We start from the raw sequence: 27,857 nt of genomic DNA, 5'->3' as shown, positions 1-27,857 counted from the left end.
GATGCAATCCTGGCGATTACTTGGTCACTAAGATTCGGAACGCACGTATTTAGGCCCAGGCAGAGGCCCACAGACTAGAACCTGGCTTCCAAGCAGGTTATAAGACCACACCAGCAGACGAGCGGCTTCCCCCTCCAGCTTCCCCGCCTCCTCGCCTCCTCGCCTCCTCGCCTCCTCGCCTCCCTCCTCGGCTATTTCCTTACCTTACAGGGCGGCCGGGAGGCGGGGCCAGCGCGGCCGCAGGGAAGGGACGGGCGGGCGCGAGCCGTCAATCCGAAGCCCCGCCTCCGGGGACATCTGGCTGCCGGAGCCGGCGCCGCGAGCCTGGGATCCGGAAGTCGGAGCCTAGCTGCGCGAGCGCATCCTCTGGACCGACAGTGTTGTGCTATCTTCTTTCAGATCTCCGCCGGAAGTGGAGGTAAGAGACGATTCTTCTCTTTTTTCGCGGTGAGCTTTCGCGGTGAGCGCTCACCCCGCCGGTCGCGCGCAAAGGATCATCTATTTGAGGTGAAACCAGAGGCGCCCTCCACCCTGGATTAGAGAGGTAAAGAGTCGGCTTCCTTCCAGGGTAGAAGGGCCCAGATGAAGGGCAGGGATTGCTTCGCACGTGGACATGCGCCCAAATGCACTCTTGCGCGGTAGAGGGGCACGGACCCACCCCATCTAGACAGGTGTAGACCGCTGGACACACTGTATGGCGCGTTACTGACCCCGCTTGTGTGTAGAAACCTGTGTCCTCCTTATAGGATAGTGAGACCCATTCCGCATTTTCCCAGTGTAGATAGGCGTGGACATACCGAAAGTGTGGCGACATCGAACCCCACACGTATAAGCGACTCATCTCCTTCCTCACAAGGCTGACCGGCGCAGATTTCTACCGGCGCTTAAGCAGCACATAGCCGCCTCAGCGCACGTTTTCCCTTACGGTAGAGGCTTTGATGTATTTACTCCCACCCCCGCCCGACCACCAAAATGGAGGACCTCAGAAACTTTTTAATATACAGAGGAGTGAACCTCCTTTCCTTAGCGTCAGACCTAGAGACGTCTCTGCCTCGCCCGCGTAACTAATTGACTGATGCCCCGCCCCTGCTCCTGCAGAGGTGGTAGACCACCCCTCCCTCCCTAAGTGGTTGGAGGCGCACGCCTCAGCCCACAGAGAACCACGCAGATTTCCTCCTCCTCCTAGGCTAGAGTGAGTTGCCGTTGTGCAAAATCATACCTGACGTCCTCCCGCGCTGGTTTACTGAATTTGTAAAGGCTTGACCTCCCAAAAATGCCCCGCAGCAATCAGGAACAGATCTTAACTCACGAAAAGACAAATCTGCCTCTCCTGGGGCTCACAGGGTAGAGGGGCTTGTATTTACTCTTCTTTTTAGGTAGACCAGGTCGTCCCTCCTCCCCCCCTTCCCCAAGGATTTAAAATCATCAACTGTAGGAAAGGAGATACCTAAAGGGAGCGGAGAGGTGCAGCTCCCCGCCCTGAAACGTTGAGAAGCAGTGACATCACTGTCACCCCACAGAAAGTGCATATGGGCTCCCCCCTTATCCAAGGTAGAGGAGTTCAGGTCTTTTTCTCTCTTTTCAGGAAAAGAACTTAGACACCCCCCCCCCCCGCCACGTCTGTTGGACTGAATTTATAGCTGCATTCTCCCATCCCCAATGCAGAAAACCAGAGGTTCTATTCCCTTCAGTGTTAGTGCACTGCTGACTTCAACCCATATACAAGATAAACAGATCACACAAATCCTACTTCCCATGGAAGGGTCTAGAATAGCTCTCTGCAGGCAATGTGCAGACCTCATTCATGCAAAGCTGCATACTCTCTGCCTTTGTTATCGTGGCAGTAATGTCACCTTGTAATGGAGACAGGCATATTAGTCCCATCCCATGGCCCTCCGGAAGGGTAAAGAGACCCAGAACCCCCCAACCCCTGCACAACTTAGAGACGTACAGACCTGTGCTCCCCTCCCATGCAACAGAGATGCACACAGCCACTGTGCCTGCCGGTTTCTCAAGTTCCTCTACATCCCAGAGTAAAGCAACAAAAGGCATCCTGCCCCCCACCCCAGTCACCAAGGAACAGGCCCCAACCATACATGCAGGCACAGATTTTTTTTCCTCTCCCCCAGGATTGTGCACTGACTCCAGTCCACATAGACACACAGATAAAAAGCTCTGTTCTGAGATCACTTTTCCCCAGGGTAGACTCCTGGGATATGTTTCTCCTTCTCACTTCCAGGGTAGATGAGACATAGAACCCCCTATTTGGGGAAAAGAGGTACTGTTAATATCCCATGTAGAAACAGATTGTCCTTGCATAACCTCCCTCCCCTCAGAGTGGAAAGGTTTAGGTTTAGTGCTAGTGGCTTACCTAGGGGGTATAACACTACAGGGTGGAGGATTGAGGACTGAGTGCCCATCTGATGTGCTGAGGCACTGACTCCACCTGGGAAGAGAGGTTTAGAACTAGCCTCTCTTTGGGTAGTGTGACACTGCCTTACCTATAATATATTATTATTATTATTATTATTATTATTATTATTATTATTATTATTATTATTATTATTATTATTACTATTATTCATTATACTCAGCCATACCAGGCCTCAGCTCCAGTATAGCCCTGCCTTCTAGTTCCTTTAGTTGTTATGGCTTCCTTATCATGTTCTTTAACATTTTGTTTTGCCTTCAAGGGGCTGAGAAGGGGGCTTGTGGCCTCGTGGTTCCCCTCTGTCTTCAAATTGGTTCTTCTCCCATTCCAACAGGAAAAGAGTCTGCAGATTTGAACCTACCTGCTTTCCATCTAGTCATCATGATGAAAATTAGACACAGTGAGTTTTTTTACCCCTCCTTTCCAATTGTAAGCTCTAGTGAATATTCATAGTATTTCATGGCAGTGTTTAAAAATTGCCCAGTATGTGCCAGATCATTCAGTCTGTGTTTTACGTATGGTATTGTCTTCCCAACTTCCTTGTGAGGTAGTGCTCCCCTTATCCCCATTCCATTTTACAGATAAGGAAACTGAGACTCAGCAAGGTTAAGTGTCTTGATCTGAGGTGAATAGCAGTAAATACCATATCAACACTGCCTGTATAACTCTAGCACACTCTAGCATTTTTCTTTATGAGTTGTGCCTTTAAGTTAGTACCAGTGGTTCAGAGCATGGATTGTGGAACCAGACTGAGTTTGAATCTCAGCTCTTCTACTTACTAGTAGTGTGGCCTTGGACAAGTTACTTAACTTCAGTCTTCCTTATCTACAAAATAATAAGGGAGTGGTGAGGAGGGTAATAATAGTGTCTACTAATACAGTGTTTGCCTTACAGTGTTGTTGTGAGGATTTAATGAGTTAAAATAGGTAGAATACTTATGCGTGGCACATAATAAGTGCTCTATAAGGATTGGCTTCTAAGATTCAGTCTTCATTTCATTTCTGTTTGGAATGTAGCCCCTCACAGAATGTGTACACTGTCCTGGCGCTAAATTGTTGTCTGACCTCTCTTGAGCTTTGGATTTTTCTTACCTATGAAACAGACAATGTGGACAAATTACTGTTCTTTCTGCCTTCAGGACTCTTTCCCTTTCCTCCTCCTTTAACTGGATAACTCTTGCTTGTTTTTCAGATTTCAACTTATACATCACTTCCTCTGGGAATCCCTCCCGTTAACCTCCTCCCTTGGTTTCCACTTGTCTGTGCACCCACAGGAACCAGGGCTGTTGACACAGTCTGACTGGGTCTGTCTCTTCCACTAACACTGTTCACTTCTCACTCACATCTGGTTCACCTTTGTGTACCAAAGGCCCAGCCTGACCAGGCATAGCTGGTTAGTACTTCCTGTGTGCCAGGCACTAGAAAGTCTCAGGAGTGCTAAATCAGTCCCCCTCCTGCTACCACGATGCTTACAGCCTAGAGGGAGAAGACAGATGTGATACATGCTATGAGAGGGAAGCAGGGGCTTTAGGGCAGATCTGGTTCTGTGCTTCCCCTCCTTTGTCCTGCCATCATCCAAGTATAAAATGATAACATTTGGAAAGCATGCTGGGTAAACTAAATGAGAACTATGCAACCCAGTGGCCTTGTATTCTATGTTAATGGTGACCCAGATTATGTAGGGCTTGGTGAAAAAAAAATTGAATACATTTTTAAAAATTTTATCAAGAATCGGACTTCACTTATGTTAATACCCAAAGCAAATAATCATTTTTTTCAGACAACACAAGAAAAGTGAACAAAATTAATTGTACTCTAATGAAGAACATCAAATACCAGATAATAAGAAAATAATTGATAGTGATGAAAAAGACAATAATTAGCTGGTTAAATAGAGTATTATGCATACAAAGGAACCCTGGCAGTTGAAAAAAAATCAAAATATTATATGGAAAGACTATACTGTATGGAAAACTGTTATAAAGGTCTCTGGGATTTAAGTGAAAAGAGCAAGCTGCTGACAGGACTACATAGTACGTTACCTTCTTTGGGAGAAACTGGAGGGAAATAATATATATTTGTATTTGCATAAAGAAACTAAATGATGCATGATAAACTAATAAAGTGGTTCCTTGTGGTGAGGGGACTGTAGGGGCTAGGAGAAGTGTGGGAGGGCAACCTCTCAAAATAACATGGTTTTATTTTGGAACCCTATAATTGTATTACCTGTTTTTTCTTTGAAAGGGAAAATTCATGTTTTTATTTCAGTCAACGCAGAGAAATAATTTAACAAAAGTCAAAACCCATTCATAATAAAAATACTCATCAAACTAGGAGTAAAAAGGAGTTTCCACAATCTGATAAAGGTAATATATGGGATGTATTACCTGGTAAAGAACAATCATACACATCTACATTAGTGAGAAGTTGGTGAACATTAAATTAAATAGAAAAACTTGACATGTGCACACCAAAGACTTTCACTGGTAAATTGCCACTGAAGTAATGTCAGACTAAACTAGGATGATTGCTGCATGGTGCAGCTGTCTCCACTCAGGGCTGGGGATACCTTGGACTCAAATGGTAATGAGAGTGATTAAATCTAGAAAGGTTATTGAGAAGCCCTGCAAAGAGTGTTTACATATAGTTTCAACTGCTGTACATTTTTGAATGGTTATGAAACAAGAGAGTGTGTTTTATCAGTTAAAAGACTTATAACCATCAGTGATTGGTGGCACAGGCAAGTAATCCGTTGTAATGACTAACGGTGGAATGTAAGCTGCACAGGGAGGAAATGGGGTGGCTGTGGAATAAAGAACTGAGTGGAGTGTTTTGGAAGTCTTTATGAGTTTGAACAAATGAGCTTGAAGATAGCTCACAGGGATGCCTGAAACTGCTTTCTGAAGTCCAGGCAGTTACAGATGTTGATCATGGATGTCACCATAGCAATGGGTGGGCAGGTGGCTGCATGGAATGAGATTCCCCTGAGATGATGGTGTCGAGAAAGTGGGAAGCCCACGTATTGGAAGGGGCCTGGTTATGACTAAAGTTACCCAGGTTGATGATGGCAGCAGTTGGGTCGAAAGTAAGGCTATGAGCCAAGTGCTTCAATAAATCAGGAAAAATGACTCATAGGTGACAGGCATAGCAGCAGCCTCAAAAAGAGCAGGATTTTTCCCCCTCTTTTCCCCCCTTTTCTAACAAGAGGGAGAAATTGGTTTCGCAATAGTGAGTCCAGAAGACACCTCCTCTACCAGCTGGCCCCAAAGTATTCATGTTCATATAAAGCAACAGCCACCTTTCCTTAGGCCTGCAGGAGAAGCAGTGTCCTCAGCGGGGAGCTGAGTTTCTATTAAGGCAGGAAGTTAGGGGATTGTTCTTAAGGAGAGATGGAAGAATTAGGGGAGTGCTGATCTCCCAAGTGGGGATTTCAGAGGGCCTAGGGGGAAGTTGGATGCAGGGGTAGATGGAGGATGAGGGGTAGAGTCAGTGCCAGGCTGGATATTCAGAGATGCAGTGGGGTGAGAGTATGGGGATGATAGGTGACTGGAGAGATCTACCTTTGAGTCTTTTTGTTGTTGTTGTTACATAAATTAACCGCTTTATTATAAGCTAGCAATGTTTCAAATGGTGGCGCGTCCACTGGTCCTTCAATTCCTTCAGTCTTCTGATGGCAGACTTTACTGTGATGGTAGAAGTGTTGTAGGTCCAGGCACCACCAGCTACCATTTTCATGCAGGAACCACAGTGCCAGATGCCCACGGCTTGTCTCTTCATCTTGGTTTTGCCATAGAAGGAGCCAGTGTACTTGGCGTGCTGGCTAATGTCAATTTTCTTCACTATTTTCTAGAGGGAGGCACCGTAATGGGTCCTGCATTTACTGATGATTCTGACCTTCTTGGTGCATTTAGCCATGTCAGTGCAAACTAAGTCTGAGCCCAGAGAGGTTACCTTTGAGTTTTGATGTGAGAGTTGGTGGATGGAGACACTGATGCTCAGAGAGATTTAAGAAAATTCTTCAAGGTCATATGACTAGGTAGTTATCGAACCAGAACAGGAACCTAGGTCTGACTGGCTAAAAAATGGTAGCAGTTTTCTCTCTGAAGCTGTTAAAAAATAGAATAACAGCGACTCCTGGGTGTTGCAGTGCTGTAAGTGGTGACTGCACCCCTATTACCTTCTTCCCCCCTCCCCTCCTCCCTCAACCCTTTTCCTCTCTGAAGCAGATGGTTTCCCACCTCTCTAAGTGATGTATTTTCTTTCATCTTGTGCCTGTATCCAGTGCAGGCCCTCATTTTCCAGGGAAGTTAGGAAGGTGGAAATTGTTGAGTAAAATGGCCAGACCTGGTTCATTCCAAACCTCACATTCTTTTCATTGCAACAGGAGTACTTTGGAAGAAAAGGAGACTTGGGAGCTGTCTTTTTTTTTTTTTTTTTTTTTGGTTACAGGGAAATTTGACCCATTCACATTCATTATGATAACTAATATGTTTGGTCTAATTTCTACAATCTTATTTTATATATTTTTGTTTATTTCTTTTCATTCTCTTATTTATTTACTTTTAAAAAAGTTGATCAAGTTTCTTTAAAAAGTCCTCTACCAGTAATTAAAATTATGTTGATAATTGCACTCATATTTATATCAAACTAGATTTCTCTATCACTAGATTTCTCTATCACTTTACCAAAGTTAAATCATAACTATTTTTAGCCTACTCTTCCAAAGTGAGACCTTTCACATGATTTTATGCTTTTGCTTTTCCAGCCCCTGTTGCTTGATTTCTGGGTTTTATTGAAGTAATTTTTTTGCAGCTCATCTCTGTAATAATAATAGTAGTAGTAGTAGTAGTGGTAGTAAATAAGGTAAAATGAAACTGGAGATCTGAACAAAATTGGAGAAACAAGTTTTTTTAGCCAAGGATGTTTTTGAAACAATTTGATCTTTCAGTTCGGAGCTGTTTCCTTATATGCTTCCTGGGTTTTAAAACTCCTTTCTTAGTATCTATTATAGACGTTACTAGCATTAGCATTATTTTAGATTTAATGGTAAGTTTCAATGGACTTCCTGCCTACCATTATTTGTTTCCTTGAACTTGAGATCTTTATTCTGATTTAATTTTTATTTCTGCTGGTATATATCCCCAAGTAGTTTTACCAGAAGGGGAACGCAAGTGGTAATCTTGCACATCTGAAAATATCTGTCTTTTACCTTTACATAGGAGTGATCTATTGGTCAGTTGTAGGAATTTAGCTTGGCACCGTCCTGTCCCTTGTCTCAGTACTTACGTAATGGTTATTCTTTTTTTTGTGTGGGTTGGAAAGGTAATTAGGTTTTTAAAATTTATTTGTCTTTAATGGAGGTACTGAGGATTGAACCCAGGACCTTGTGCATGCTAGGCACGCATTCTACCACTGAGCTATACCCTCTCCGGTGTAAAGGTTATTCTTACGTCTTAAGTGTTCAGAGTTGTAGATTTGAGACGGCTGTCTGCTTCCCTCACCTTTGTTGGAAACGCCTTCTGTTTGGAAGTTTATGTAAGTTTTCCTCTTTATCCTTGGAGTTCAGAAATTTCGTCAGGGTGTGCTCAGGGTATCTTTTTTTGCTAATATCGATGTTCTGTGAGTCTTTCTTATTTGAAACCTCAAGTCTGTTTCCAACTCCGGGAACTTTCATCTATTATTTTAAAAAATAACTACTTCTCCATTTGTACTTATTTCTTTCAGGAGCTCCTGTTTTTTAGATATTATCTCTCCTGGGTCCATTCTCCATTTTCTCTTTTACTCATAATTTCCATTTTGTTCGATTTTTGTTCTGTTTTAAGCAAGCTCTTCACTTGATTTAGCTTATTAATTTGGTTGTTAGTGATGTCTGTTCTGTTTTTCACTACATTGATTGAGTTTTTATTCAATATCAAGTTTTGGGAATCTTTTTCTCATGGAGTTCATCTGAAGTATCTTCTTGAATCTCGTTAAGAATTTGCAGTAACATAATATGTATGTGCAGTCGAACTGTAATAATTCTACCTAATAAAACTGAAAAAGGAAAAAAAAAGAATTTGCAGTAGTGTTTAAATTGTTTCCTACTCAAACTCTGCTTTCGTGTGAACCACCTAATGTGATTGGGGAGCCTGTTCTCTGTCTGGTAATCTCAAGGTTCTCCTATATTTGTTTGTAGTTTATATCCTGACCTTCCCAAACCTTCCCCTTTAGGAATTCCTTTAGTTACTTTGCAAGTGGTGAGAATTAAGGGAAGCCTTTCTTTCCAAGAAGCCAGCTGTGAAGGGATGACAGACAGGATGTCTCATTGAAGGCAGGGAGGCCTCTTAAGTTCCTGGGCTTTGTTAAGTTGTGATTGGAGAAGGTGAACCGTGTCCTCCTTGTATCAAAGGGAGGCTGCAGTTTAGCTGAGTAGGGCAAGTCCCTTTGGACGCAGTGGCATGAGCAGGGTCAGCAGGAGGAGACTGTTCTCTCCCCATGTGCGGAGGGCATCTACCCTGGCTTAGCCAGCTGGGACTCCTCAGATCACCTTTCTATGCTGCCAGCTCCCCCCCCCCCACTTCAGCCTGGTACCAAAGCTGTTGAGCTGCCCCAGCCAGAATTTGTGTGTAGTGGGGGTGCGGAGTCAGGAGAGCACATTCAAGTCACTCTTCACCGGAGCCCCTTAAGAATTGCTTCAGTTTGCACTGAATGATGCCCTAAGCATTATATCCAGGACCTCCTCTGATTCTGTTGCTGCCAGCTCCATGTCTGTCTTGTGTTAGGCCTAGACAGACATAGTGTTGGAGGTGTCCTTAGATTCCCAGTGTGGCCTGACCTTGATTAAGGTGTCAACAAATGTTGGGTAGGTGAATGATGGCTTTTTTTTTTTTTTGTAGAAAATAAAAAACCAGGTAAAGTTTCCAAAGGATGCAAGAAGGTAAGTTGGCTCCACCCTCAGATAAGTTATACCAAATGTTGGGGATAAGGTCAGGAACAGGTTGCCTGACCTAGAAGAAGCCCACAAAACCCAGTAGATATTGGGTGACTCCAGACAGATCACCATATTAGAATCAGCGAATCTGTCTTTTCCTCCCTCTCTGGGTGGCTTCAGCAGCATTTATTAAGTTCCCACCGCAAACTGTACATTGCTTTGTGTTTGATTTCCCTTGGTAGGGATTGTTATTGTCCCATTTTTTAGATGAAGAAACTGAGCCTCAGAAAGTTCTAGGTTCAAAGTAGCACAGCTGGGACTTGAGTGTCTGTGATTCCCAAGTCCCTATTGCTCATGGAGAGGAGGGAGGCTCAGACATAATCTTTGGCCCCAGCTCCTGGATCTCCTGGTCCTGCTGGGAAAGGTGCGGACAAGTAGGACTTGGGCCAGTTCTCAAATTTTAGCATGGATAAAGTTCTCCAACTTTCACTAGCCCTCCAGAATTAAAACACTGATAGCTGGGCCCCACCTCTGAGTTTCTGATTCAGAAACTGATAATTGATATTTCTAACAAGTTCCCAAGTGATGCTGCTGCTGTTGGGGCCACACTTGGAGAGCTACTTAGCATCTCCCTTGGCCTTTACTTGGGAAACCTTTCCAGTTACCCCCCACCTTTTCTGGGGTTCTTCACTCAGTCCCTGCCTGGCTAGGGGAGGAAGAGTCTCTCTTAGCCATATGGGCAGACCTCTGGGGACAGAGCCCTTCCCCTCTTTGTTTTTTGCTTCTCTCTTTCCACCAACAAATACACTTCTGACCAGCTTTAACCCCTGGGAAGGGTGATTTCCATGGGGTTATTAGCTTTGTTCACTTTTTTTTTTTCCCTCTTGTGTGGTGATCAGCCTGCAAAGCAGAATGGGAAGAAAGCAGCCTCCAAAGTGGCCTCTGCTCCCCAATTTGTTCACTCCAATGATCATGCCAATCGAGAAGCTGAATTAAAGAAGAAGAGGGTAAGCCCTTTAACTTGGAGGAGAGAGAGGGCCTGGCTTGACTGCCAGGTCCACAGAAGTGTTGAATGGAAAGGCAAAGGCCCGAATTGTTAGGGTTGTTGAGGCTGCTTGTGAAGGGGGAGGGGAGGGTAGTTGCCTTGATACTTGATTTAGTGTGTCCATTTGCTCACCTCCCAGTCCACTGCTGTCTGGCTTATGTTCCCACGGCTCCACTGGAGCAACCCCTGGCAGCCTCAGCAGCACATTCTCTGACGTCAGACTCATGGATGGTTTTCTTCCCTCATCCACATCCTCAGCATTTGAGACCATGCTTTCTTTGAAACACTCTCACTTTGACTTTCCTGTCACCTTACTCTCCTGGATGTCCTTCTTTCCTTCCTCCAGTCTCTTTTGCTGCCCTTTAAATGATGGAGCATCCCAGGACCTTGTCTTCTTTTCCCCTCCGATCTTAAGTGGTTCCCTCTGCAAAGAATACATTCTCTCTCAGCTTCCTTTTTTTAGTCTCCACCACGCTTTCCCTTCCTTTATCTCTTTGTCTTTTTCATTCTCTCAAACCCCTTATCTCTTGCTGTCGAATCTCTCTCTCTGTATCCCTGCTTCTCCCACCTTTGCCATGTCACACTGTTTTCTCCCTCTGTCACCTGCTCCCTGTTACTCTTGCTCTTTCATCCCTCCCTTAGGCTGCAGGCCTAGTCAGCTGCAGTCCTGTGTGTGTTCACTTGTTAGGCTGAGGAGATGAGGGAGAAGCAGCAGGCTGCCCGAGAGCAAGAGAAACACAGACGCAGGACCATCGAGAGCTACTGTCAGGATGTCCTGCGACGCCAGGAGGAGTTTGAGCGCAAGGTAAGAGAGCAGCCTTTGCCCTTGGGTAGGACAGGCGGGGTTTGCTCAAAAGCATCTTTGGCCATTGCTCTGTGAAAGGTAAAGAGGAAGGGCGTGAAATTATTGGAGAGGAAGTAGGAATCAGTGCAGAGAGGGTAGGAAACAGTGGGGAGGGAGGGTGAGAGGGAGGTGAAGGGCCATTCTGAGTCTTATCTGTACCTGCACAACCCTGGATAGGTCCTCTCTCCCAAGCTGGAACCCAAAGACTGGGGGTTGGGAGTGTGGAGATGTAGGACTGGGGGACGGAGGAGAGAAAGAGTGAAAGTGCAAGGGGAAAGTTGAGAGGGGAGTGTATGGGGGGGTGTTGTCTTTCTAGGACTTTTTACTGCCTTTCTGGCATATATTCTCATCTCGCAGAATATGCACTTTCCAACTTAAAACTCCCTTTTCTAACATGAAGTACGTATTTTGCTTTCACCATCCATGTTCCCCATAGACTGTTTTTCTCACTTACACCTCCCACTTACACTCCTCCCTTATACACCCAGGCGCACAGTCAGGCTTCTAACTAGTGCTCGAACATACACTTACAAATAAGCACACACATAGGCCATGTGGTTCTCTCCTTTCTTCTTCCAGTTCCTGGCTTTATTGGTTGATCAAAGCTGCCCTTCGATGGGTTGGGACTCACATGGCTCTCCCAGCCTCCCATGGTTTTCAAAGACTACCCTTATGCTCTTTCTTCCTCTGGACCATTCTCTTTTCTTTCTCTTTAGGAGGAAGTTTTGCAGGAATTAAATATGTTTCCTCAGTTGGATGATGAGGCCACAAGGAAGGCTTATTATAAGGAGTTCCGTAAGGTATGGGGGCCCATTTCTTAAGGCCCTTTAGGGAGGGCACCAATCCAGTCCCGCCTCCTTTTCATTTTTGTTTTTCCTAAGCCATCGACCCTTTCTTTTACGGGCCTGTTGATTGCTCCTCAGTCCTTTCCCTGCCTTCATCCCCCATTCCCTGCCCTGCAGGTCGTGGAATACTCTGATGTGATTCTAGAAGTACTGGATGCCAGGGACCCGTTGGGCTGCCGCTGCTTCCAAATGGAGGAGGCTGTCCTGCGGGCCGAAGGCAACAAGAAGCTGGTCCTGGTCTTGAACAAGATTGGTAGGTGTTAGACAGGATTGGGTAAGGCAGGGCAGGGGCCAGACCTTCTTGAGAGACTACCTTGGATCAGACCCTGAGACCCAGCAACTCAGTGATACTCATAACAGTTGTGCAAGGTAGGAATTCTTATTTCAATTTCTAAAGCCAGAAATTTGAGAGGTGAAATCACTTGTCTAAGCACACGCACACGCATACGCATGTGCGCGCACGGACACACACACACACACACACATACATATACAGAGTACAGCGGAAGTTGGGGACGGAGTTAAAGCTTGTCTGCCTTTCAGTCCCCTGTTTTTGCCATTTTGAGCTTTATCTGTGACTGGCCAGTCCTGGAGAGTTCCTGTCTCCCCTCAGCTGAGACCCAGAGACTAGGGCAGAAGAGCGCTTGGGCTCAGGAGTCTCTTAGGTCTGGGTCTCAGCCCAGTCATTCTATTTTCTCTGGGATCTTGGACAAGTCACGTCACCTGAGAACTTCTGTTTCTCTAGCTGTAAAATGGGCTGGGATTGTCCCAGCCTCACAGGGTTGTTGATAAACTGCTTGGTACATACATGATCAGTAGTTCACAAATGGTAGCCATTCTTGTCAGAGTTATTTTTGACATTTGGCCCAAGGTAGAATGATTCAGAGGGGATGGGAAGCACCCTTTGGAGACCTCTGGCACCCTGGGCCCACAGGCTTGGAAAGAAGGCATCTGGGACCAGACAGCTAGTTTGCCTGTTCTCCCTTAGGAAACAGAGTTCTCCTCAGTGAGGACCAACTGGTCCCTTAGATTAGACTGTCCTTTCTAACTCTAACCTGGGGACTGGATAGGGACTGTCAGGCCAGGGAGATGGCTATTGGCAGGAGGTGTGCCTAGCCTTGGGTGTGGGTGGATGCATCTTTGGAGTGAGCCATTCATGTGATGTTCTCCTTACCAGTCCTATCTGTTCCTGTTTTCCTCAGACCTGGTCCCCAAGGAGGTTGTGGAGAAGTGGCTGGAGTACCTTCGTAATGAGCTGCCAACCGTGGCTTTCAAGGCTAGCACTCAACATCAGATCAAAAACCTGGTAAGCTGGGGCCAGGGGCCACCTCTTTCAGGGTGGCCTGGGAGCACTACTTTCTAATTATATCATTAACATACAAATACATATTCGGTGTAAAATACCAAAGTATACAGAAACACTGATTACTTCTAGGGAGAGAAATTGGGTGCTGGGGGATTTTTCAATTTTGTACCAGGTGTTAAACATTTATTAAAAACTAAAGTAGGAAAAATAAAAACAATTACAGTTGACCCTTGAGCTAAGCTGGGGTTAGGGACATCCCCCCTCTGCACAGTGGAAAATCCGCATGTAACTTACAGTTGGCACTCCGTGATCTGTGGTTCTGCATCTTTGGTTCTCCATCTGTGGATTCAACCCACTGTGGATCATGTAGTGCTGTACTATTTACTAGTGAAAAAAATTTGTGTATAAGTGGACCTGCACTGTTCAAATGCATGTTGTCCAAGGGTCAACTGTATAGATAAAGCTTAAATACCCTTTCACCAGTACCCCTGATTCCAGTCTCCTTTATCCATCTCCAGAGGTAACCACCATTGTTAGTTTGGTGTGTATCCTTCCAGGTATTTTTCTATGCTTTATGTATGTGTGGATGTATATATAAATATAAAATACTGTTTGTGCTTTTTTGTTTTCCTGGAGATCTTTTTATAGATCTACCTTTTTGATGCTAAATAAAATTATTTTCCAGTGTTTTCTTAAATCATTATAACCAACACAACAACACATATCCTTACACATGTCTTCTTAGCCAGTGGGCAAGTGTTTGTGTAGGTTGGGTACAGAGAAGTGGAGTAGCTTGGGTCATAGGCTTTATGCATTTTACATTTTCCTAGACACTAATAAATTGCTCCCCAGCCACCCCCACCCTCCTCCACTGCCCCGCCCCTTACCAGTGGCTTTACCAATTTATCTTCCTACTAATGGGGTAGATGAATGTGTAAGGGCTGGCCTAGTTCCCTACACCCTTGCCAACATTTGATATCATTAAACATTTAAATCTTTATTCATCTGGGAGAAACATGATATCTCCTTCATGCTTTTTTGGCATTTTTGATGGCAAAAATGCGGTAAGCATCCTTTTCTAACAGCTTTCTTCCATTTGTATTCCACTTTAAGGATATACCTCCTTAAGCTATTTCTTATTAGTGGATATTTAGGTTAATTCCTTTTTTGCAGTACTGTGTTAAGTAAGTAAGAAAAGAGGAAGAGATAAAAGGGCATTCTGGGCAGAGGAGGTAGCATCAAAAGTAAGGAGTTGGAGGCTGGAATGGCCTTGTCCTATTTGAGGAGTCAAGGGGAGGTAGGCTTTATGTGGGTCAGACACTGTCTCTTCCCTCCATAGACAGGGAGGTGCATGTCCCAATTATGCAGATGTGGGCACTGAGGCCCAGAGAAGGGAAGCAGGATTTGCCAGGCACATGCTTGTGAGAGGCAGAGCTGGAATCCAAACCTGGCCTGTCTCAAGGCCAGGATGCTATCCCACCCCTGCTGAGGGAGCCAGAGACATGTGTGTCTAGGTAGAGGCTGGGGCAGGGAAGACTGGAGATACACAGACAGCGGACAAACAGGTCTTGTGGAAGCAAGGAAATGGCAGGTGTTCAGGGCCTGAGTGAGAAGCCCTTCGCTTTAGGCTGGGGGTCTTGGTATTCACAGAGATATGGTCCTGAAAGATTCCCTGAAAGTTGGAAATCTGGGCTCGGATCACATCTCCTACCTGATGCCTCTCCTGTAATACCCCTCGTTTTCCAGAGTCGCTGCAGTGTGCCAGTGGAGCAGGCTTCTGAGTCAATGCTGAAAAGCAAATCCTGCTTTGGAGCGGAAAACCTCATGAGAGTTCTGGGAAACTATTGCCGCCTTGGTGAAGTGCGCACCCATATCCGTGTGGGTGTTGTGGGTAAGGCCTTGGGCGAGGTCGTGGGGCCCAGACTCCCTCCTTGTGTGGGGGCTTCACTAGGGGAAAGGATTCTGGGAACTTTATGTTACCTTTTTAGGAAAGAGGGGAGCCATTCAGGAAGGGTTTTGTGACTTGTAATTTGGATTGGTGAATGTGGAAAGGCAATCAAGCGTGGAGTGTTAGAACCACGGACCAAAGGCACGAGGCTGGGCTTGGAGTTGGCCCTGTTTCACCCTACCAGAGCTGTGGGAGGGAGGGGTGAACATCTCCCTTTCATAGATAAGTACACAGACCCAGAGGAGGGAAAGGGACTTGTGGGGCTCAGCCCCATGGGAGACAAGGCAGAGCAGAGGCTCAAACTGGGGCCTGTCTGGAACCCAGGGCACCAGGGGGTTGCTGGTGGGAAGGGAAAAGGGAAACTGAGGAAGCAGAGCTAGAGGAACAGGAAGAGGAAGTGAAGCCAAGAGAGAAGATATTGGAGAGAGAGCTGGACACCTAGAAAAAGGTTTAGATGTGCATACCTGAATAGACACAGAAAAAGATCTGGGAAGCCAAATGGCAGGATTGGTGGGGAGTGAAAAGGGAGGACAGATTTAAATGATAGAGGCATGCAGAGACAAGGAGATATGATCACAGAGAAATACCAAAAGAGACATAGGGGCAGATATGTGCACAGAGATGTATAGAGAGAGACATAGGAGGGCTAGAGACACCTCACGTATGTAGAGTGGCAGACATGCATACTCAAAGAAAGAACAAGAGATAGCCAAACAGGGCTAGGGAGACAGATTCAGAGGGAGATGCGCATCGAAAGATGCCGACACAGAGGAACGCACACCCAGACCTAAGCACACATACAGATCCAGAAATGCATGTAGATCCACACATGTGGAGATAGGCACAGACCCAGAGGCAAAAGACATGAAGACCAAGCCCTTCCCACACGCTCACCCAGCTCTGCTTCCTCCTAAGCAGATAGAGCCACAGAGACAGACACGTGCCCGGATATACTCGACCTGCAGACACAGCCACGCACCCAAAGTCACAGAGACAAATACACAAACACGTCTACGATGAGACATATATATGTACATAGAGAGAAATAGAGACAGAAAAAGAGACAGTGAAACACGTACAGAGGGGGCATACGTGTAGAGAGACAAGCCCACAGGGAGAAAGAACACGTACAGAAAGAGCTGAGAGAGCCATAAAAAAGAATAAAATAATGTCATTTGCAGCAATACGGATGGACCTGAAGATTGTCATTCTAAGTGAAGTGGGCCAGAAAGAGAAAAATGCCATATGACATTATTTGTATGCGGAATCTAAAAAAATAATAATAATAATGACACAAATGAACTACTTATTATTTATAACTAAGATGATTGATTTCTTGAATATGTGTAAGCACATTTGACTCCTTTATGATTGGATTAGTGCATTCTGTTGATTCTTACTTTGTGGTTGGCTTTATTCCTTTGATAACTATGTATGTTTAAAAAGCTAAAGCTCTAATCTGTTCTTAGAAACAATGATCAGTATGTATATGTAAACTAAAAAATGTGCAGTATACTGTATATATGTATTGATATATAATATAGTGTGTATGTGCAGTCAAACTAATAATTCTACCTAATAAAAATGAAAAAGAAAAAAAAAGCTGAGAGGAGTCAGTACAGAGGGAATTACAAAGAAGCAGAATTGGTGGGGTAGGGAGAATCAGAGAGAAAAGACTGTGGCCAGAATGAGTGACAGTGAGACAAACAGCCAGAGAAAGGTGCTTAGATTCAGCGATACACAGAGAAAGAAAGATATAGGCTAGAGAAAAAGATGGAGTGGAAAAAAAAGGACAAAAACGGAAAAAGCAGTGATATTTAGAACGAGAACCATCAAGAGACACAGAAGATGTACAGACTAGCACACCTGAGGAACTACACACACACACACACATGCACATCTGTGAGAGAGCAGTGCACATGTATGTTCTAGCACACACACAGAGAGAATGGTGGGAATGAGAGACCCAGTGGGGAAGAAACAAAGATACTCATAGGCTGAGAGGTGCTCACAGATGCCCGAACAGAAAAACACACCGCAGGCAGACAACTGCTCAGGGGCTGACATGTGAGATGAGCTCCCCACCCCCTGCCAGGTGAATTACGCATCAGGGCACATGGTTCTCTGTTTCGCGACACTTCCCGATGTCCATCCTGTTGGACTGTGTCACAGAGGCCTTGCATCAAGTACCTTTCTCAGGCTGGTTGTAGGTGGGAGGTGAGTGGCACATCTAGAGAGATGGACACAACTAGCCAATGTGCTCACAGATGAAGGAGAGGGGTAGAAAGGCCATGAGGGGTTTGGTCAGGGCCTGGGACAGGTGGGCAGGAAGCCAGCTCTGTTTTTGGCTTCCCTGTGGCCTGGTCACATTGCCCCTGCCTGGGCCTCCCACACACAGGCTGTCCTAATCGGTCCTAGAGCCCTTCCTGCCCTGAGACATCTGCTGCTCCTTTGTAGGCCTTCCCAATGTTGGGAAGAGCAGCCTGATCAATAGTCTGAAGCGCAGCCGTGCGTGCAGTGTGGGAGCCGTTCCTGGGATCACCAAGTAAGTACCTGCCTGCTCCCCCACTTTACAGCTTCTTGACCCTACCATTCCCCCAACTCCCACACTGTCAGCCCCCGTCCCGTATCTTGGACCAGCCTCTGATTCTTCCATGGGCCCAGGAGTTTCCCAGCCCTCATTTACCTGACACACCCTAGGTCTGAGCCAGGCCCCCAGCTGGGTTCTTCCCCTCTTACCTCCTTGGAGCCTCCCAACAACCATGCCAGGCTGGGTACTGAATAAGCCACTCTGCTTCCTAGATAAAGCCTCTAAGGCTCAGAGAGTCAGAAGTTTGCCTATGGTCCTGCAGCTCAGTCCCCAGTGGTGAAGGCCAGACTGGAATCGCCCTCCATCTCTTCACCTTCATCTGTAGGCCATCTGCCCCTCACTCCTTCTCCCAACTGTGTGCTTGGGGCCTCGAGGGTGCCAGACATATCCGGGCTGGTCACCGCCCTGCGTCCTCTCTTACCTTCTCTCTCCCGACCCAGGTTCATGCAAGAGGTCTACCTGGACAAGTTCATCAGGCTGCTGGATGCCCCTGGCATTGTCCCAGGACCCAACTCGGAGGTGGGCACCATCCTGCGCAACTGCGTCCGTGTGCAGAAGCTGGCGGACCCCGTAACCCCGGTGGAGACCATCCTGCAGCGCTGCAACCTGGAAGAGGTACTTGGGGTTCTTGCTCATACCCCACCCCCTCTTCAAGGGCCCTTCGTTCTTCCCTGTGATTTCTCTCCCTCTCTTCACCAGATTTCCAGCTATTATGGCGTCTCTGGGTTCCAGACCACTGAGCACTTTCTGACTGCAGTGGCCCACCGCTTGGGGAAGAAGAAGAAGGGAGGCATATACAGTCAGGAGGAGGCGGCCAAAGCCGTCCTGGCTGACTGGGTGAGGTGAGGAGAGGGCTAGGTAGAGGTGAGGCTGGGAGTCATGCTTCACAGAAGGGCTCATCTGTGTTTGTTCCAGAGGTGGGGCAGCCTGACTTCCTGGGTCCCAGGACAGGGAAGGCCAAAGCACCAGGTCATGTCTGGCCCAGCAACATTTATGCCTGGTGATTACCCAGCAACTCAAGCTTTTGGTCAGGTGTCCGGGTTTTCTGGTTGACCCTCACTGTTTCTGACTTGGGAACCCATTGTCTCTTTGATTGGTCATTTGTTCACCTAATGACATCACCACCAATTTCTTCCCACCTCCCAATGCAGCGGGAAGATCAGCTTCTATACACTCCCACCCTCCACCCACACCCTGCCTGCCCATCTCAGTGCTGAGATCGTTAAGGAGATGACTGAGGTCTTTGACATTGAGGACACCGAGCAGGCCAACGAAGACACCATGGAGTGTAAGTCGGGGCGAGGGTACTGGCCTGCCTGGCACCTTCCTTGTCTTGTCCTCGTGGAGCCACACAGATCTGATGACAAATCCCACGTTTGACCCCCTCTCTGCTCTGGCCCTACTCTGGCTTGGGGAAAGTTGTGTAACCAACCCTAAGCTTTATGTCTTTTCCCACAAGGTGAAGAATTGTAATCTGGGTCACAGGCGGCGGTGGTTGTGGGCTCTTGGTCGTTAGGGAACAAATCCTCAAAGTACCTGGAACACAGTGAGGTGCTTAGAAAGTGCAAGGTTCATTTCCCCATTTCTTGAGACCTGGAGTGGACTGAGACACTCCTCTCAAAATCCCTTCCTCTCATGTTGCTCTAGGCTTTGCCTCAGCCAATGCATGTCCATTCCTAGATTTTCATTTTTATGCCCATTGATGGATGAGGCACCTGAGTCACAGAAAGGTGGTGATGTTTGCCAAACAGCACATAGTCAGTGGCAGGCAGAGGTGGCATTCAAACTAGCTCTTTTGCCCTTTTGTTGAAGACTTGCCCAGCTCAGAGTAGCTAAGTGGTTAAAAGAATGGGCTGCCTGGATGCAAGTCCAAGTTTTGTTAGCAGTGTGATGCTGCACAAGTCACTTAGCCTCTCCACATCCAGTGACATCTGTAAAATGAGGACAGTAGCACCCGCCTGATAAGATAGTTGAGAAGACTTATTTAATGTATAAAGAAACTTAGAGTAGTGCCTGGCATATAGCACATGCTGGGTATATATTAGCTGTTATTAATATGGTTATTTGTTGGGGGACAGAGAGATACGACTTTCAGGCACTCTTGGAAGAAATTTGTTCTTTTCAAATACTACCATCTGTAGCTCTGGCTTCTGGCTCCTGGCTCCTTCCTTCTCTACCCTGCCCAAGAAAGGTAACCAGTACTCTCTGGGCCTGTCTTCAGATACACTGGGGTAGTGGAGACAGCCCTAGCTGGCCTGGCTTCTAGTTCCTTTGTTTCTCTTGAGGGTCACTAGCTTTCCTTCTCTGGGCATTTGATATGCTTGGATTAAAAATGCAGACAAGAGGCTTGCCTGCTTCAGAGTCTATTCCCCATGTGGTTTGGGCAAGTCAGACTTCTTTCTGAACTTTACTATTCTATTCAAGTGCGCAGTTGGGAGGAATTATAGCTCACGTTCTTATGATGATGCTTGACTCTGGCTGCATGTGAGGGCAAGAGGGGCTCTGGCACTGAGAATGCACTTTGGCTAAAGATTAAGGTCCCAGAAATTGAGAAGAGGGAGAGGTTAATGGTGAGAGTTTCCTAGTTGCCCTAATGTTGGATCTTGAAGAGTGAGTAGGGATTAGAGGCCCAGGGAAGGAGATGGGGGCAAAGTTTAGAAGAGGTGTGAGGGTAGTGTGGGCTCAGGGCAGTGGGCACATTTACAGTTTGCAGTGGAGGCCAGCTCACGGCAAGGCGCCAGGGAGATAGGGAGAGAGGCCTGGTCCTGGGGAGGGAATTCCAGTACCTGCCATTTACTGAGCAGTGTCTCAGGCCAGTGCATTTCAGGCATCCAGGGCTTGTGGCATTCTCAGTTTCCAAGTGAGGCTCCAAGACTAGCTCCCAGCAGGTGAGTACCCTACTGCAAAACCCAGGCCTTTAATCCTTTGTCATATGGTCTCCCAGCAGGAATAAAAGAGCCTTCCCTCCTGACTCCCCTGGGCAGTGTCCACATCTTTCCACTGAGGCCTGACCCGGGGGCTGGGAACAGGGAGGAGCCAGGGCCCTGACAGTGGTATTGATTATGTTAAAGGCTTGGCCACTGGAGAATCTGACGAGCTGTTGGGTGACACGGACCCGCTCGAAATGGAGATCAAGTGGCTCCATTCGCCGATGGTCAAAATAGCAGATGCCATGGAAGATAAAACCACCGTGTATAAGGTACCTGTCCTCTTTCTTCGTGGCAACCCTCTCCTCTATCCAGGGCTCTGGGAGATGGTCAGTCCCTTCCACCTGGCTCCCATGAGTTCTGCCTATAATGGTGGGGAGGTGCGGGTCATTCATTCACTCCCTGTGGGCTTCCTGGGTGCTTGGCAGGGTGCATCCTTTGCGAAGCAAAGGCAGGCCTAAGGAGGAGGCATGCTCTCTCAAGCAGCTTTCCCAGTCCAGCTCCAGCCTAGAGAATAGGAGCCCTGTCAATGCACCCAGTTGTTTAAGTTGCAAACCTGGGCATCCCTGACTCTTCTTCCCTCTAACTAGGCCCCCAGATCCTATACACGATCAGTCACCAAGTCCCGTGGCTTCTCTCTCCTAAACGTCAAGACACTGTCAGCTTCTTTCTATCCCTACCATTCCTGTAACTCTAGTCTTATCTTCCAGTCATCTCTCACATGGACATATGTCTCATGGTTTATACTGGCTCAATCTGACTGTCACTTGCTCTTTCATGGCTCCCCAGCACCCGCAGGACCTAGTGGATATGCCATACTATGACTCCTGGAGGCTTTTTCCGCCTCTACTTCTGCCAGTCCCCCATCTCTGCCCTTCAAGAGCTCACAGTTTAGTGGGTCTTAGACCCAGACATCTACACTGTGATGGGATACACACAGGCTGGGGTTGGGCGCAGAGGTGGGGAAAGCATGGCTCTAAGGGCCCTCGCCTATACTGCTTGTGGGTCAGGGAAGTCTTCCTGGGGGCCTTGGTACTTGTGCCGCCTCTTGAAGGCTGAGGAATTCTCTGGGCAAGGGGACAGCAGCCCATGGGCAGGGCCTCAGCCTGTGCACATGCCAAAGCCCAAAAGGCTGAGAGTGTAGTGTTTTGGGGAAATCATTAGGGGTCTAGGGTAGCTGGAATGGAGGGTGGAGCTCTGGGCATTTGATATGCTTGGATTAAAAATGAATTTTAAAAATTAAAATTCATCTTTCATCAGGGAAAGATGAATCTGGTGTCAGATCACAAAAGGCCTTGTTTTTGACTTTAACTACGGGTAATAGGAAAACACTGAAAGTTAGTTATTTTGGGGAGGGTCAAAGGGTTTTAATTTTTTCCCCTCATTTTGTTTATTTAAAATATTTGTTGACTAGGTAATTTGTGTACATGGTATAACATTTAAAAGGTAAAGGGTATTTAGTGAAGAGTAAGTCTCTCCTCTCTCCCAGCTACCCTGTCCCCCCTTGGAGGCAGATCACTATTAGCAGCCCTGGGTATCTTTCAGAGCTATTCCATTGTTAGACACACATATACGTAAAAGCAGATAACAGGTCTATTTTAATTCAAATAGTTGTAGGCTATTCGTATTATTCCGCACATTGCTTATTTCACTTACAAATTGATTTTGTAGATTGTTCTACATGATTACTTAAAGAGCTGTCCTTCATTTCTGATGGCTACACAATATCTGGAAGGGTGTCTTAAGCAGGGAAGCCACATGGTCAAGTTTTTGCATTAGAACCATCACTCTGGTGCCTGGGGTAAAAACCTAGTCAGAAAGAAAGGAGCCAGGGCAGAGGTAGGGAGTCCAGGAAGGAGACTGTTGCCTGTGCTCCATAAAAGATGATGAGGCCTGCGCTGGGGCAGTGGTAGGAATCATGCCATTCCCGTCCTCACATAGGTTTTTTTATTTTTATTTATTTATTTTTTTTATTGAGTTATAGTCAGTTTACAATGTTGTGTCAATTTCTGGTGTACAGCACAATGCCTCAGTCATACATGAACATACATATATTCATTTTCATATTCTTTTTCACCGTGAGCTACTATAAGATACTGAATATATTTCCCTGTGCTATACAGTATAAACTTGTTTGTCTACCATCCTCACATAGTTTTGAAAGTTCTCCCAGTGCTTATAGGAAAATCAGTCTAACTTGTGCTTAAGACTATCCCCTGACTGCTTGGGTTCTAATTTATTCCACTGCTTACTAGCTGTGTGACCTTAGGTGCCTTGTTTGTCAAAGCATCGTTGCAATGATTTAATGAGTTCACACGTGTGCATGTGTGTGAGTACATGTATACACATACGTAATTGCATGTGTACACATATATATGTATGCGCTTAGAATGGTACCTGGCACATAGTGAGCTTCCTGTCAATACTACCTTTTACTGCCCACATGTACCTTCTATTCCAGCCAGTTAGACGCCCTTTTGGATGCCCAGGTATGCTCTGTGCTTTCCCAGTGTTCAGTCAGGAATGACCCTTCCATCAGTAGAAGTATGTTGACCACCATCATCCCCTCAGCCTCTGTCACTTATGCTGCATCTCTTTGGTGGGTACTTGCCACATTCTAACTTGTGGTGTGGTTGGTTTTTTCCTCTTTAGCCTGGTTGCATCTGACTGATTTCTCCCACATTTCTCCACACAGAGCTGGGCACAAAATAGGTGTCAGAACATATTTGTTAAATTGATGAAGACCTTCAAGCTCACTTGAACAAAGAATCATTGTAATACCAATTATCGTTGACAAGTAATTCTGTTTTTTTCATTTTATTCTTGTAAAAGCCATGCAAAGTACCCATTGTCCATCCCCATTTAACAGATGAGCAAATTGTGGCTGAGATGATAACTAAGTACCTCCTAGTCTGTGGTGGAGCCAGACTTGAAGCCTAGTTCTGCATGGCTCCGGGCTCCTGTTCTTACGAAAGCCTGTCCCTGCCTGTCCCTGCCTCATCGGCAGAAGTCTTTGGAGGTACCCTCGGGGCCCAGACCTGACTGTTGTCCTCTCTTTCCCCAGATTGGAGAGCTCACTGGGTATTGCACCAAACCAAACCGCCATCAGATGGGGTGGGCTAAGCGCAACGCGGACCAGTTCCCCAGGAACAACAGCATGGTGAATGTCTGCCCAGTGGACCGCCGCCCGATGCTACAGAGGATCATAGAGACAGACCCCCTGCAGCAGGGCCAGGCTCTGGCATCTGCCCTGAAGAATAAGAAGAAGGTCCAGAAGCGTGCAGGTGGGAGCACCTGACTGCCCCGCTGTGCTCTGTAAAGGGCCCACCTGGGGCCTTAATTAGGGGCTCCTGAATGAGCATCTCCGTGTGTCCAGCCCCAGGCCAGGGTTAGGGGCAGGGATGGGTTAGGAGGCTCACCTGCTAGCAGAGTGATTCTCAAACTTTAGCTTGTATTAGACTCACCTGCAGGGCTTATTAAAGCACAGGTTTCTGGGACCCACCCCCAGAGTTTCTGATTGAGTAGGTTGGCCTTGGGGCCTGAGAATTTGTGTTTCTAAGGTTCCCAGTTAGTGCTGATATTGCTCCTCTGGAGACCACACTTGGAGGACCATTGGCCTAGTCAAATAGCCACCATTTATTTATCGGCTGCTTTCTATGTGTTAAGAAGCTTACAGGCTATCTATAGTGTTTACTTTATCAATAGGCAATACACTCAAAATCCAGAGGGTACAAAATGATATACCATAAAATGTCTCCTTCCAATCCCCAGTCATCCAGGCTTTCCCCTAGAAGCAACCAGTTACTATTCCTGAGATAGGTACACAGGCAAATATCCGTATATTCTTTGTTCTCTTTTTCTAGACAAATGCTAGTCTCCTGAACATACAGTTTTGCCACATCATTTTTCCATTCAACATATATTAGGGATAGTTTCACATCAATTCACAAAAGAATGGCCTCCTTCATTTTAATGGTGGTCTGTTGTGTGGCTGGCCCATTTAGGTCTTCATGCTATAGGAATTTTCACTAACTCCTTGCAAAAGTCTCATTTGGTAGGTAAGGAAACTAGGGCCCAGAGACATTCTGACACACTCAAGATAAAACAGCTATTATTTGATGGAGCCAAAATGCAAACCTAAGGTTGATTGATCCCATAATCCCTGTTCTTTGAACTAGACTATGTTCATAACCATTCACTGTTGGCCTGGTTCCACGCCAAGTCCTGGGAATCCAGAGATCAATTGCCCTTCTGGTCTTACTGGGGAGTAGGGAGGAGACAAGAAAACAGACATTGGCAACACAGAGTAATCATTATGAAGACAGAAAACACAGCGAGGGAACCTAACCCAGCCTGGAGGTGGTAGTGGGGTGGGGGTGATCAGAGATGGCTTCCTGAAGGAGGTGATTGTGTGCGGGGAATCCTGAGGAACAATAGGGTGTGGCTGGAAGATGGAGGTGAGCATTCAGGCTCAAAGCCCTTATTGCCATGCTGCTCATTTTCTGGGAGAGCTTTGAGGGTGATGGCAGAGTGCTAAGTTCAACACAGTAAAAAGAAAACAGCTCAGTAAGTCTGACACTGAGAGATAGAAGCTCCGTTGGGATAATCATTTCACAGGTAGACAAATGGGTCTATCTGTGAGGTTGAGCAGTGGCTGCTGGTAGCTGGGGTGGAAGGGAGAGTGAGCCAGTTTGGGAGTTTGGTGCAGACCACGGTTAATGTAGGCTAGCTCCTGCAGGCCTCCCTTTGGCAAGCCAGCCACTAAGTGACTGCCCGTTTTTCTCCATCTGCAGATAAACTTGCTAGCAAGCTGTCCGATTCCATGATGTCTGTTCTCGACCTCTCTGGCAATGCTGATGACAGTGCTGGTGACTGATCCACTGATCTCACCTCCCTCCCCTTCTCCAAGGACCAGTTCCAGTGGGATGGGGGAATATAGATAAAGTCAGATGGTTTGCTTCTCCCTGAAGCACCTGCATATTAAAAGAACTCCTCCCCTACCATCCCCACACCATCCCTCCATTCTCCAGGGGTGAAAAAGAGTCCCAAGTGTCTGAAACTGGCAAACCCTACCCTTTATTTAGCCCCTACTCTATTTAGAATAGAAATGAAATTAATCAGCAGATCCCTTAATGCTAACAATTTATCCCCTACCTTACAGGTTGGGCAGTTGCAGGCTGACCCCTTACAAAACACTCTTGGACAGCTAAACATGCAACTAAAGGCTAGGCTGCTGGTAGATCTGGGGGTTCCTGGGAGAGAGCTTTACCAGTCCACAACAGACCACAGCAGCAAGACATCCCTGCAATGGGCTGCAGGCCACACATCTTCCACCAACTCCACAGATACTCAACCTGGATGGCAGTGGGAGTCGGGGGGACAATGATGAGCCTTCTGTATCTCTGGACCCGTCTAGGAATAGGATAGAGGAAGACAGCACACAAGCCTAGCTGGTGCTGTGGTGTGGTAAACACTGCCTTGTTCACATGAAGGGAAAACAAAGCACCTGTTGATAGGTGCCTGCGGGGCAAGCCCTGCCTTGGGGCACTTCTGGGCAGACTGAGTTGGAGGAATCCTTGAACCGAAGCCCTCTGGCCGGACCCTGCCCTTATGTGACCATGTCTCACGGAGCATCAGCATTTGAATTCCATGATCCAAAAGGGTTCTGGTATCATTTATTCACAGGCTTCATCCTCAAGAGAGCTGCTTTATCAGGGGTGTACCAGCCAAGTTCTTTTCTGGTATCTAGAAGTCTATATACCCCAGAAAAATATTAGCCACTTCCCCTGGGACAGCCTACCTCATCAGACAAAGGCAGTGGGCCCAGGCAGTGTTAGGGGCACTCAGAAAGGGACTAGGGTAGATGATGGCAACAGAAACACAAATCTTAATTTACCAGGGCTGGTTTGGGTTATGCATGTGACCTCAATTCCCAGCAATCTATCTGAGACTGGCAGCAAGAAAGGAACTCAATACAGTTAAGCCAAAGTTGGTGTGGAGCAATGAAGTTCTACCATTTGGAGGGAGTGGGTGTTAGATTGCTTCATTCTTCGCCCCCACCCCAAACTTCCACATCATCTTTGGATCCACAGCCACATCTTAGTCTTGCCTCTCTTGCTGTCACCCCTTATTTTACCTATTTAAATCCTAAGTCTGGAACCATGTGACAGACTGGCGAGCCCTTGGCTGTAGGATGATTGGCAGGGAAGTACAGACCACTTGTGCATCCTGGGGCAGTGAAAGAAGAGAATTGTGTACTGCTTGAGCACAGACTGTACCGGACCCTGGCAGCTTGTTAACTCCTTAACCCTAAATAAAACTGCCAGTAAAAGATTTGTCTCCTTATGAAAGATAAAGGTGGGGAGGGTATAGCTCAAGTGGTAGAGCACATGCTTAAGCATGAATGAGGTCCTAGGTTCAATCCCCAGTACCTCCATCAAAAAAGTATAATTAAAATAAATAAACCTAAATACCTGTTCCACCCAAGGGAAAATTAAAAAAGAAAAAAAACAAAAGGACAAGCAGCAGGCTCACATAGTTGTCAGGACATACCGAAGACAACACATTAAGTGGTGACAGCATTGATATCCAGGTGGGATAACCTTATACCGACCCTTTCCTTTGCATTGTACTGTTTCCTTAACACTGATTATTAAGCACCTACTGTGTGCTGGTCTCTATTATCAAGTCCCTTAAATACATCCTTTTTTGTTTGTTTTAAAATAGGGTCGTGCTAAGATTCCACTCCAAGTATTCTTGAATGGGGTTCCACTTATTTCACACTATCTTATCAGACTCTCCTGGTGGGTAACAGTACTGCAATGGTAAAAATGGATATCAAGACAGCTAAGGCCATTTTATAACCATATGGCAATTCATAATTTAACGTTTTAAACATTTTCTGGTACTCCTAAGAGACACTGGTAACCAACTACTAGAAATAAGAGTTACCTAGAGTAAGAAACAGCATGGGGACATAGTTTGGCTCAAATCAAAGAGAACTAAGGTAGTC

General features: G+C 46.4%; 1 protein-coding gene and 1 pseudogene across 5 annotated transcripts; one reads left to right on the top strand and one right to left on the bottom strand.

Moving 5' to 3' along the window:
* Positions 1–269: 269 nt before the first annotated feature.
* Positions 270–27,504, top strand: GNL3L (G protein nucleolar 3 like). 5 transcript variants are annotated; one of them, XM_032475129.1, is made up of 16 exons: positions 270–418; positions 2,694–2,831; positions 9,306–9,346; positions 10,240–10,347; positions 11,074–11,190; positions 11,946–12,029; positions 12,192–12,327; positions 13,277–13,380; positions 15,127–15,271; positions 17,786–17,873; positions 18,359–18,533; positions 18,618–18,760; positions 19,070–19,206; positions 20,990–21,117; positions 23,910–24,129; positions 25,639–27,504. In XM_032475129.1, the coding sequence occupies exons 2-16, from the start codon at positions 2,813–2,815 to the stop codon at positions 25,719–25,721; spliced, it is 1,728 nt and encodes a 575-aa protein (XP_032331020.1). In that variant the 5' UTR covers positions 270–418; positions 2,694–2,812; the 3' UTR covers positions 25,722–27,504. The 5 variants fall into 5 exon arrangements, with proteins under 5 accessions (XP_032331020.1, XP_032331019.1, XP_006194690.2 ...); XM_032475128.1 differs by having other exon boundaries at positions 279–419; positions 2,769–2,831; XM_006194628.3 differs by having other exon boundaries at positions 335–418; positions 2,766–2,831.
* On the bottom strand, positions 5,886–6,438 carry LOC116662012 (annotated as a pseudogene).
* Positions 27,505–27,857: the final 353 nt, after the last annotated feature.

This window comes from Camelus ferus, chromosome X, assembly GCF_009834535.1.
Source record: "Camelus ferus isolate YT-003-E chromosome X, BCGSAC_Cfer_1.0, whole genome shotgun sequence".
NCBI classification, from domain to species: domain Eukaryota; kingdom Metazoa; phylum Chordata; class Mammalia; order Artiodactyla; family Camelidae; genus Camelus; species Camelus ferus.
Note: the sequence above shows the minus strand (reverse complement) of the source record. Positions and strands in the feature narration are given on the sequence as shown.